Consider the following 13,115-nt stretch of genomic DNA (forward strand, 5'->3'; position numbering starts at 1 on the left):
CCTAACAAATCCCGCAACAACAACATCACCAACCTCCACCACCGTAACCTCCATTTCTTTCGTGAAATTTGTAAAGAAGAAGGGAGAAAAGAGAATGTCTCGGGGGTTATGGGTTGGTTATGAAGGACATGCATTGGTTGTGAATGTATTATGTGTTGGTTGTTAAGGTTACATGTTGGTTGTGAAGATTACAGGTTGGTTTGTTAAGATTACGAGTTGGTTGTGAAGGTTACGAGTTGGTTGTTAAGGTTACAGATTGGTTGTTAAGATTACGGGTTGATTATTTAAGTATGTATCAAAGCCCCTTGTTATATGAGACAATTTAGCTGGCTGTTATATTTAAGTATGTATCAAAGCCCCTTGTTATATGAGACAATTTAGCTGGCTGTTATATGTTATTCATGTTTTTTAAAGATAAAGTGAGACACGAGTATGCCTGTGATTGTGAATTGTTTGTGTTTATGTTGACGTTATGGGCTTTGAAGTTTAAACTTTGGTTCTTGACTGACAAAAAGGAGCTTACCACTTCATGCTTCAACATCCACTACAATTAAAAGGCTGTTAGTTTTAAGAAACGCAAGCTAAAAAAATTTTCTACTGAATCAAAGTTCTTCAACAAATATCATCAAACTGACAAATTTTTTACTAAATGGAAAAGGATCGAGGCATTTACTTCAAGAGTAAAAGACGGACAGAAAGACATTGCAACTTATCATTGGAGGAAACTTATGAGTCGTGTAATTAAACTCCACAGACGAAACATGGGCATTAGCTAAGAAAACAAATGGCAGTGTCCAAAATTCAACTTGATTATATGATAGGGATGTTTACCATGGAATCCATTCACTTGTGAAGGTTACGGGTTGGTTGCGAATGTTACGGATTGGTTGTTAAGGTTACAAGTTGGTTGTAAATTTAACATTGACAACACGTAACTTTCACAACCAACCCGTAACCTTCACAACCAACACGTAATCTCCACAACCAACCCGTAAAACATTCACAACCAACCTTGGTACTCCTCCCCAGTTTCATGGCAGACTAATTTTAAAATATGAAGATTTGGGGGACTAGTTTCAAAATATGAGATTTTGAGAGACTTGACGTCGGTCAAATGGAGTTTGGGAGCTGTGAAGAAAGAAGGGTAATCAAGAATCATATCACCCTCAACCACAATAACAAAGTGCTTATTGTAATGGACCATGAATACCAAATATTTGCACTACTACTTCTCCATGATTAAACACACCGCTCTTTAATTTCAAAAGCCAAAAGAAATAAAACACGACTAGAAAAGAAACGACATTGATACACGCATAGCGACAAAGCTAGCTAACTAGCTCCAAACACAGACCATGACAACCAGCGAGTCATGTGAATACTTCTAAGGTGTTACGGGTTGATTGTGGAGGTTACGAGTTGGTTGTGAAGGTTACGGGTTGATTGTTAAGATTACGGGTTTATTGTTAAGGTTACGCGTTTGTTGTGAAGGTTACGGATTGGTTGTGAATGTTACGCGTTGGTTATGAAAGTAACGGGTTGGTTGCTAAAATTACAAATTGGTTGTTAAGGATAAACGTTAGTTGTGAAGGTTACGCGTTGATTGTGAAGTTAACATTCACAACCAACTCGTAACCTTAACAACCAACCCGTAACCTAAATAACCGACCCGTAACCTTTACAATCAACCCCTAACCTTCACAACCAACCCCTAACCTTCACAACAAACGCGTAACCTTAACAATAAATCCGTAACTTTTACAATAAACACGTAACCTTAACAATCAACCCGTAACTTTCACAATCAACGCATAACCTTCAAAACCAACCTGTAACCTCCACAACCAACCCGTAACCTTCACAACCAACCCGTAACACCTTCACAACCAATGTATATCCTTCACAACCAACTTTAAAACCGCGAAGCTCAATTCTGAGCAGAAAATGCCGAAATTTGACCATAAATTATAGGTTAACCTTTTTGCAGTCCAAACATTAAATTGTTAAAATAAACTTCATGCCATCAAAATTTTAAAAAGAGTAAAATCTCAGGGTATTAAAATGCTAATTAAGCTAAATTCCCAAAACTTAATCAGAAATAAACAACATTAAGCAACTTTATCATATAGATGATAATTGTACGTAAAAGACTTGACCGATCACAAGATTTAATCGAAAATCTCATTTAATTTCTCAATAGTTAACTGCAGTACCAATCGCACCTCATACACTCGATTGACCGCCTGCGGACTCCATCCTCGGCGAAGTCAACGGAAACAGAGGCAGAAGCTTGGGCGGTTCGGCGAGCCTCGACAACGGGTGCAAATAATACCCTTTCTCACCGGCGAGACCGAAATCCTAAAATTCGAACACACCGACGATCTATTGAAAGGATCAGGGTTTAAAGGAGTGACATTTATACGAGTTGCCGTGCAAGCACATTTGATCAAGGAATTATCAAAGGTGGGTTGAAAAGAGGATGACAGAAACACAAGCACAATTCAGTTTATGGCGAAGGAAATTATTTTTTCTAGATTATGAAGAACAAAAGATTACAATATCTCCCTCACAATCTCACTAGAATCGAGAACAACCTCTCAATCCTCTCTAAACCCTAATACAATAATTAGAATTTCTCTCTGATCTAAGATCTCTAAGATCCTCCCAATCTAAACCCTAGTCCTTTTGATTAGGATCTCACTTAGACCTAAAACCCTTTAGATCTACATCTGGCCTCTAACCTGCTCTTTAGAAATCCTAAACAATCCCTATTTATAGGGTTTACAACGTGGTGACAATCTGATAAATAATCAAAACCAAACCCAGCTAGGATTCCTTCCAAACAGAAACCAAGTCTGTCCAGGAAACCTCGATGAGTCGACTCATGACTGAGATGGGTCGACTCATGATCACCAGTCGACTTATGGTCGACTCAAAATATGCACAAACTGTGCTGGTCTGCATGAGTCGACTCATGATTTTCATGAGTCGACTCAGCAGAAGTATTTTTCTATCTGGAGGCGTTTTCTTGAATCGACTCATCAACCCGTTAGTCGACTCATCAACCGTCAGTCGACTCATTAGGCTGAGAACTGAAATCTTTGATTCTTCGTTCTTCCGACTCGCTTCACGCTCTATCCTGTGCTCCGCCGTGTCGCTTCACACCACTATTCTCAAGATATTATGAGAATCACCTATCCTCAAGCTCCCGCTTCACACCACTATTCTCAAGATATTATGAGAATCACCTATCCTCAAGCTCCCATGAGGATCGCTTTTCCGAAGAGAAGATACACCCGTATCAATTATGAGAATCACCTATCCTCAAGCTCCCATGAGGATCGCTTTTCCGAAGAGAAGATACACCCGTATCAGACATGACTCAGCATAAGCGTTAGGGTTTGATTTGGGAGTTAGATGAGGGAGGGATGCTGATGGCTGAGCTCCATTGTTAGAGCTCGTGCTGCTTGTCGAGCTACTGTTGGGCGAGGTTGAAGGAGACGGGGGCTTTTGAGAGAGAAACTGAGAGAGGGAGGGAGAGAGAAATGGTATTATGGTCTTGACATGTTTAAAACTCTTAGGTTCTGTGTTTTTGGACTCAGAGAATTATGTGTTTATTTTTGGGGGTTTTAGGAGCGTTGAAAAAGTATTAGGAGGGGTGGAACACTTCTAAGGAAATTGGGGGCTGGAAGCAATTTCCCCTAATTAAAAAAAGTACTGAAATTGATAGTTCCATCCCTCCCTCCGAATTGGGAAGAAATCTCCTCTAGTTACATCAGTGGGAGGACGCCCTAACTTTGTGACACCCTGTTGAATGCGTTTACAACCCTACTCAAGATTCTCCAACTAAAAATCCCAAAATTTTAGGGAGAGTAACACTGTTTCACTTGTTATCGCGTACCATTGATATTGAATTTCAATAGAACAATACGGTTAATACTTCCAAAATCAGATTTTGACAATTGGAGACTAACGAAGGATCATACTTTAACCTCCCAGGATGTTATTCAAACATAACCGAACCCCTGAACCCCACAGTACATACAAGCGACCCGTTCAAAGGCAGCGACTCCCTCGGAATCAACAAAGACCCATCAAAGAAAAACCCGATAAAACGCCAATCTAACGAATACCCGCGTGAGAATTCAACTCATATCAATCTGAAAACTAAAAAGCGCTGAAAGAAGTAGAGATCAGAATCCTACTCAGTTCAGAGATGAAGAGGAGAAACATGACGACGGAGGAGACGAGGGTGATTACGCCACCGGAGAGAGTTCTGCTGTAGAAATCTTCATTAACCTTTGGATACGCGTCGAAATTCTTAAATTTACCGACGAGACCCTCCATTAGAGAGAGAGAGAGAGAGAGAGCAGCTTCAGTGAAACGAGAAGACTCGAGGAGAATCCAGTGGATCTAGGGTTACTGTTGGATTTGGAGGCCTAATTCATTTCTTATAAAAGGTAATATATTCATCATTATCATCATTATTATTATTTATTATTTATTATTTATTATTATTTTGGGCTTCAAATGATGCCGAACATTGTTTACAGGCACTTGACGAAAAAGAATAAAAAATTGCTTTTCTAGTTTGGGTTTCACTGGAAGGCGCGCAGAAAAACCGCTGGTCTTTTAGATCAAGTTTAAGGTAATGGGCTTTCTGGGCACTTTATTTATTTGTTGAGGGTTTATAAGATATTATTAGTCCCTTGAATCTTTAATATTGTGAAAGTAGCCCCAGTTTAGGATCCTGATACTGATTGTTAAAGGTATGGGCTTTTGGGCCAGTTTTGTGACTATTCATTTTAAGAGGTTGTCTCATGTCTGTACCAGTCCCTTAAATCTTTAACATTTTGAAATTAGTTCCTTAGATCAATGAAGCTTCTGTTAAATCCCCAAGTCTTCAATTTACTGACGAGACCCTCCATTAGAGAGAGAGAGAGAGAGAGATTCACTGAAACGAGAAGTCTCGAGTAGAATTCAGGGGATGTAGGGTTGCTGTTGGATTTGAATATTTGACATTTTTTTTTTTTTTTGGGGGTGGGTGGGGTGGGCGGGGCTTAATGTGCGGCCCAATCCTACTGAGAATTCACGAAAAGAAATCAAAACTTGTTTCTCTGGTTTGGGCTTTATTAGAGTCGCGTAAAACCGCTAGTCTAGCAGATCAAACTTATGCCTGCAGGTTGAAGGTCATGGGATATATGGGCCAGTTAGGATATTAGCCCTGAAACCTTTAATATTCGGAAATTAGTTCCAGTTTAGGCTTCGCGGGAGGCCCATAGCATTGCAAAAGGTATGGGCTTTGGGCCAGTTTCATCACAATTTATTTTAATAGGTTTTCGATAGTAGTCCCTTGAATCTTTAATATATGAAATTAGTTCCTAAGTCTTATGCCTGCAGGTTAAAGGTCATGGGATATCTCGGGCAGTTAGGATATTATAGCCCTGAAACCTTTAATATTTGGAAATTAGTACCAGTTCAGGCTTCGCGGGAGGCCCATAGCATAGTTGATTGTTAAAGGTATGGGCTTTGGGCCAGTTTCATGATAATTTATTTTAAGAGGTTTTCAATAGTAGTCCCTTGAATCTTTAATTTATGAAATTAGTTCAAGGGTGTGATCAGCAATCTTACAAACCAGGTCAAACTTTGAAAGATTTTTTTGTTTGGCAAACAAGAGGACCAGATCTGGCTCTACTTTCATAGGCCAAAATATGGCCTTAAACCAGTTTTCTTTTTTTTTTCTTTTGCTGGTCCAAAAGAAAACTGGTTTAGCACAAAACTGAGCGAGGACTAATCCTGAGCTAGTTTTGTATAGTTTGCCAAACACCCCCTTAGATCACTGAAACTTCTGTTAGATCCCCCAAGTCTTACATCTTGCTACTGCTGCTACTCTTGATTGGAGGGATTGATCTGAACCACTTATAACAAGTTGAAGAAATAAAGTAAAAAATTCTAAATATTTAAGGGACTGTTATGGAAAAATTGTAAAAGTATTCTCTGCAGCAAAAATACAGGAGGGCAAAAAAAAAAAAAAACAATGCTATTTAACTTATGTGAGCAGATGGCGCTGGTTTACAGTTATCTCCTTGAAACTTTGTTAGGGCATAAAACATACATAAGTGTTGTTGAAATCCTTACCACAAAATGATTCTCATCATGTTTCATTCCTATATTAAATTTTGCAATAAAAATATCATACAAAGTCGCCAGTCATTTTGGTAACCTTTATTCTAATAATTATGCTGAAAGTAAGTTTGGAAATATACGAGGATGAATATATAGCATGAGTGGTCTAAAGAAAAAGGGTAATTAATGACTACGTTGTCATGTTAAGAGGGGGGAAGTTTTGAAAAGTTAGGATCTTGACGAAGCGCTAAAGTAAAAAAGCGTCGTTATTCTTCATAATTAGAGAAAATTAATAATGGTAACGAATATTCTTCTCATTGATTTTGTTTTTCCCCCCCTTCCCTCATTCAAGCTAGGGACCGATGAATTAGATCCAAGCGCACCCTGAAGGTTGCAATAAAAAAAATGCACGAGAGCATGCATGGCTACTTAATTATGAGAAAAGGATGGTAATTAAACATTGAGATTTGATTCGATATTCCGATTAGTAGAGAAAATCAGAATGAGAATCCGAGGTAACCGAACTTTGTTGTTCATTCCCAAAAACTACTTTGTTTATCTTTTAATTAATTAGTTTAATGTTGTGGGTTTAAGTAAGCATCATGTGAGCATATATATATATAATTAATTTGTCGCCCCTCGTCCTTAACGTGTGAAAGTCGGCCAACCATGCAAAACAGCAGCCACGCAAATTCCGAACCCCAAATTAAACGCGGTGTCATCAGCCCCCCTCTCCCCCTCTTCTAGAAAACGACGCGTGCGTCAGCAGCCGACTTGAACTAGCTAGGCTCCGTGTACTTTGTTGTTAGCTTCCCCTTTTGGAGTCAAATTTGGGCCGGTACACGCGTACTTGAAAGCCCCCGCTCGTCTATGCGTTTGTCATATGGCGACGCTTACTTTTGTGAGATTCTAATCTAATGAGCCCAGCTCACCGCGGAGCGACCTCATGCGAGCCAAGGCGTTAATTATCCATGGGGGTAAATTTAAAAAATAAAAATAAAAAAAAATTAATGAGCTAGCATACGTGCTCCTAGCCTCTCCACCAGTACGTACCCTGTTCCTTTGATGGTGATGATCGCGCGTGAGGCTCCCCTCCTTCAAACAAACAAGGACCGCGCACGACAAGCTAGCTGGCTGGCTGGCTAGCTAGCTAGCTAGCTAGGGTTTGTCCCTAGCTAGCTCTCGCTCTCTCTCCCCCTCTCCATTGCCAATTATCTACCTATAGCTACACGAAACTTCTACGCTAGCTAATGCCAAAGCGAGGGTCGAGATTACCAATATTGGAATGACGTGCGCGCGGTCGGCCCGGGGCCAGCTGGGGTCGCTCAAGCTCGTGAGGATGAAGGGGGCTAGATACCTACATGCCAAAAGAAGAAAAGGAGAGGGAAGGAAACCAAGGCATAATATGTAAAGGGCAGAGACGTGGAGGGATCATTTTCGATCGAGACTCATGAGAGAGAGAGAGAGAGAGTGTGTGAAGAATCTCGGTACGTGCGTGATAATAATGCACGATCGATGCGAGTCACTTGTGAGGTTTGAATTCAACGTAGTTAAAAGAGGGGAGGGGGGGAACCTGATCACTCCAAATAATTATGGGCCGGGAACAAAACGTGGAGGGTGGAGAGGGTTCTAGCTAGCATATATATAAGTCTATGATCACATGAGAAAGTGATGGGTACGCCCGCCTAACGCGGGGGTGCGTTTGTTAATTTCAAGAATCTGGTGATGCGTACTTCCAGTCAACTACAGTTTCTTTCCATTTTTATTTCGTTCGCCCTTATGTGCATAATACAGTAGACTGATGAATTTCATTCAAAACCATGCATTATTTTTGCAATAAAACGGAGCTAGAGAGCATAAAAAAAGGAACTTGCAACCAATTAATCATAAAAGTGATCTTACATACTCCCCCCACAAACCATGGATGGAAAACTTTGTACGTAGACATTTTATGTTTGATTCATGTGTTCTATATTTTAAGGGTAAACCCCAGCATTTGCTTTCAGGTAAGAGAATATTTATATAGGAATATATTTTTTTTTTGTCATTTTTAAAGGTAAACCCGAAACCTTCAACAACAGAAAAAAAAAAAGGTAAACCGCAATATTTGTTTTTTGAGGTAAGAGAATATTTATATAGGAACATATATAAATTCTTATGTAATTTTTTATGTACACATTTTTATGCTATTGAAGATTTGGGCACTTTTAATTAACCTTTTTGGTGACTGGTTATTATAACTTTTCAAATTAGATCTTTCTAATTAATGCACATGCATTTGGACGTGATGCAATTCAACTTCAAACCAACTACAAAAAGATCAGCAATAAATTAATTAGGGCCTAGCTAAAAGTGCACTTGTGAATCCCTCATGCAATAATTTCCCAAAGCTAATTAACGTGTGTGTGTGTGTGTACAGATCTAGAACTAAGAACCCTTGATTTTCAAACAAAAACTTGCGGGCTTGACCTTTTTCATTCAACTTTAGCTAGGGTTTTGTGCATTGCCGGTTACCAGTCATTTGGCATATATCAGAGAAAAAGAAATGGCTGGAGAGATGCGCACGCGGTAACATTTGGTTCTAACGTTTGAAACTGTGTTCAAGTTTGGTAGCATGATGACAACATGCATTGTACTACAAGTCATAAAAATAATATATACAACATAGTTTTAATTAATTAATTTCATGACGTTGTGCATATAAAAGGTTCAGAAAAATATTTATAAAAGGCTGATTTAGCATGAACTTGTGGGCTTCACCAATTGTAGTTGCCATTAATGCCTATGATCTTGTGCTTGTTGAACTGTTCATTAATTTTGCTTGTTGCCATGCTAGAGATGCCAAATTAATGCATAAGCAAAATAATTCTCATTCAAAATGAGTATGCTTGGTAGTGATGTGTCTCATTCCCCCCCACTCATTGAAATCGGTGTTATGCGTAACGGAACTCTAATCACACGAACAAGAACGAGGTAGACCACAACTAAACACAAGCACAAATCACAATCACAACAAGACAACGAATTTTACGTGGTTCTGCAAGTTGCCTACGTCCACAGAGCAAGGAGGGGGGGAGTTCTTACTATTAAAGATATGAAGAGAATACAAAATACAGTTACAAAATCACTCAAAACCCTAAAACAAAGCTCTCTAAATCTCTCACAAATCTCTCACAATTGGATGCAACAACCCTCTCTCAAAGACTGCTCAAAACGTCCTTGCTTAACCCTAATTAATTAAGATTAGGAATATATATCAACTCAAAACGAAACGGGACAGAAAATAGATTCTAGCCCAAACCCGCTACGCGATCGACCGCTGAGCCCATCTCGCGGTCGATTGCCAAAAGTCCAAAGACCAAATCACCTACAGGGTTTAGGCGCGGTCGACCACAGAACCCATCACGGTTGACCGCCAAAAGTCCAGAGACTTTTCCTGTTGCGTGCAAGTTTGTGATCCCGCGGTCGACCGCCAGTCACCCAAATCTTATTCTTCGTCTTTTCCTGCGGTCTTTGTTGTTATGTTCACCATTTCTATAACCGGGACCCACATTCATATGGGTTGGGGAGTGGTTGAGAATGACAAGGAGTGAATGCGAATGAGAGACACCTCACTACCAATCATATCCATATTTCTCTCTCTCACACACACACACACTAGTGTGAACACCGTGCAAAGCACGTCATATTTTTCCCCGCTACAGTAATCCCGATTTTAACTGCTACAGTAATTTTTGTGTTATCGCCTTTGCTACAGTATTCCCGTGTGCTACGGTGATATTAAAAATACGCATTGTCTAGTTTCATGGTTGCTACAATAATAATGCTACAGTGAATGCTACAATAGCATGAATAGTAAATCTTAGGTTCTCCCATTTGTATACTCATACAACTCATCTCGATTAGCCCGCAATTTGCTAAGAAAGCGAAGTTGTGGCAGTAAAGAAGACGTATGATGATGTCACCCACATCGCTTCTAAAGTGACTTTTTAGTTCTCATTCAAAGCACCCACATCCGTCCAAAATAATTTTTTATTGTATTTCACTCGGACCCGGCTAAAGGCGGCTCCAAGCGAAAGGGGCCAACTGTTATGGTGTTCCCATTTTTGCCGAAGTACAATTCATTGCCAAACACTGGACATGTGTATTTCCGCATACAGTGCCCCAAGCAACTTGGCGGCACAGGCCCATCAGGAATTTTGATTTAGCCGTCTCGTCAAGTCGATATCCCTTTATGTCGACTCGAAAGACGGTACAAGTCATCTCCTATTGTCAAAGACGACTCGCCACGAGTCCAGTACTCGACCACTTGTTCAACGCCTCATGAGGACGACTCGATGGCCGTTACTTCTCGGCAAAGCTAAATGAATGTTTCGCCTTGAGTCTCTCTCTATCTCTGATAACATGTCTGCATCGCATTTAATTCTTTATAGGTTCATTCTGCCTCTAGCCTCAATAGTCTTCATGACTCATCGGACCACGTGGGCCATCGTCCTGCCACCACTCACTTCTCAGTTAATACTGAAGTGATCTGTCCCCCAATCGCTAGCCAACACCTGTAAAACAGGTGCTGACGTAGCTGTCAGCTCGCACTTCACCACCGCCTCTAAGTGATCGGCCGAAGTAACCACCCTTATGACTTTAGTATAAATAAATGTACTATTTCAACTTGGGGGAGGACGGACTTTTGGGAGGATCTGATCCCTAATGCTAGATCCTGCCCCAAATCCTCTAAATTTTGCAAATCATATTACACATCCATAAGAACTCTCACAATTCTTATTTACCCCACTCAAGTTCATCAGCTAACTTGCTTGTCGGAGGTACAATGGGGGAACCAAGCCCCATCCTCTCACGAATTTCTACATATGTAGATTTTTCAGCCACCTAGCTCAAGAACTAGACATAAAGGCGAAGAAGAAAGCGGCCTCTCATTAATCTTCAACAAACTCATCCAAACACGGATACATATTAACTGTGTGATCACTTAACATTGATAGTTTGGTGCCCACAGTGGGACATTTCTTTTTTTGAGAAAACATGTCAGGTTCTTAACAAGGGTCCGATCAGTTGCACCCTGTAGAATGATACCAGAGCTACGTTACCTCAGCCCAGCTTGAGGAAACAACTTAGAAGCTTTCTCAGTCCCTCCAAGAGCACTTCGCTACATTCACTAGTGAGCTTCTCAATCGTCTTCCGCCACCACAATGAGCTACTCCATCTCTCCCCTGCTTTCTGGAGACCAGAGATCAGAGACTCATCTCCCTTTTGGAATACAACAAATAGCCTCCCTTCAGAATCCTCATCGTGTAGTCAAGCAACCGACTAGATTACTTTTAATATATGAGATGAGATGGTAATCAACCTGATCATCAGGATGAAACAAGGATGTATGATCCTGTTCATGTCAAGATGAAGATTTTTAAACTCAACAGAGTTCGGATTTGGCTAAGAAGAATCAACACAATCGTGTCCCTCAGCATTAACGATAATTTTGGGGTATTTACCAACTAGCCATCTATAAGATGAAGGAGCTCCCACTATCCAAAGGCTTCCTCAAGATGGACATCTTGGTTGTCTTTTTAGAGAGAACCACCCTAGCTAGCATAATGTTGTCTTTCTAGAGGAAACAACTCCGGCTTCTTGATGGCCAAATCGTGAGAACAACAGGAGAGTGTCTCCTTCTTCGCTGGGATAATCTCTTTTCTAGAGTCTTTAGATTTCAAAGATATATGTTGCAGAGTTACCTAGCATCCTCTGGTCGTACCGCACAACCCACAAGAGCTCGACCAGGGAAATGCCATTGAAGCTAGCTTATGGCGCTGAAGCAGTCGCTCCTATCGAAGTAGGTATGCTGACCATCCGACTACAGCACTTCGACGAGGACATGAACTTAGAAGGACTTTGAGTCAGCCTCGACCTCCTAGACAAGACCCGAGAGAAAGCACTTCGAACCCAGGTCACTAATCAGCAATGAATCGCCTACTACTACAATAGCAAAATCCGACCGAGGAGATTCAATGTTGGCGACCTCATCCTTTGCAAAACTGCTTTCGACAAAGACACTCGGAGGGGAAAGATAGCTCCTAACTAGAAAGGCCCCTACACAGTCATGGAAGAACTGCGAGGCGGCACCTATCGACTAAGGGACCCAAACGGGAGAGTCCTCCAAAATCCCCGGAATATTGAGCACCTGCGGCGTTATTTTCAAAAATTTTGCTATGTTATTTTCAATGATCTTGTAAATTTCATTTAATATCAACGAAATTCTTATTGAAGCTAACTTGATTATGTCTTGCACTCCAGTAGTGCCCAATCTATGTTGGAATGTTAAGCCCTTTGTGCCTTTTTAGGAATAAACCCAAGGCACTCACCATATGGTCGACTCCCATAATAACCTTTCGACCATTATGGTTATGAAGTCCCAGGCGTCTATGTAAGTCCTGGGCACCCAACCTCAGTGTTGTCATTTTTCTAATTTTTTATCAGGGTGGCCCTCCGTAGGACGAAAGACCTAGTTGACTTCAGTAAGTCCTAGGCATTCGACCTCTCGGTTGCATTTTAAGCCCTTGGTTCCTTTTTAGGAATAAACCAGAGGCACACACCATATGGTCGACTCCTACAATCACCTTTCGATCGTTATGGTTAGAAAGTCTCATGCGTCTACGTAAGTCCTAGGCACCCAATCTTAGGGTTACCATTTCACCAATTTGCCATCAAGACGGCCCTCCATATGGAGAAAGACCTAGTCGACTTCAATAAGTTCTAGGCATTCGACCTCTCGGTTGAAATTTAAGCCCTTGGCGTCTTTTCAGGAATAAACCCTAGGCATACACCATATGGTCGACTCCCATAATTACCTTTCGACCATTATGGTTATGAAGTCCCAAACGTCTACGTAAGTGCTGGGCACCCAACCTCAGGATTGCCATTTCACTAATTTGCCATCAGGGTGGCCCTCTATAGGGCGAAAGACCTAGTCAACTTTA

The 13,115-nt window shown here is 40.8% G+C and overlaps 1 protein-coding gene across 1 annotated transcript in view; it reads right to left on the bottom strand.

Annotated features, from left to right (window-relative positions):
• The window catches only part of LOC109832687 (endoplasmic reticulum-Golgi intermediate compartment protein 3-like), a 15,991-nt gene extending 11,570 nt beyond the window's left edge, over positions 1 to 4,421 (bottom strand). The window contains exon 1 of the mRNA XM_020400093.1: positions 4,206 to 4,421. Coding sequence (XP_020255682.1) covers positions 4,206 to 4,347 — 142 coding nt within the window. The 5' untranslated portion in view covers positions 4,348 to 4,421. The remainder of the gene's footprint in view (positions 1 to 4,205) is intronic.

The sequence above is a fragment of the Asparagus officinalis genome, chromosome 3 (genome assembly GCF_001876935.1).
Source record: "Asparagus officinalis chromosome 3, Aspof.V1, whole genome shotgun sequence".
In the NCBI taxonomy this organism is placed as follows: Eukaryota; Viridiplantae; Streptophyta; class Magnoliopsida; order Asparagales; family Asparagaceae; genus Asparagus; species Asparagus officinalis.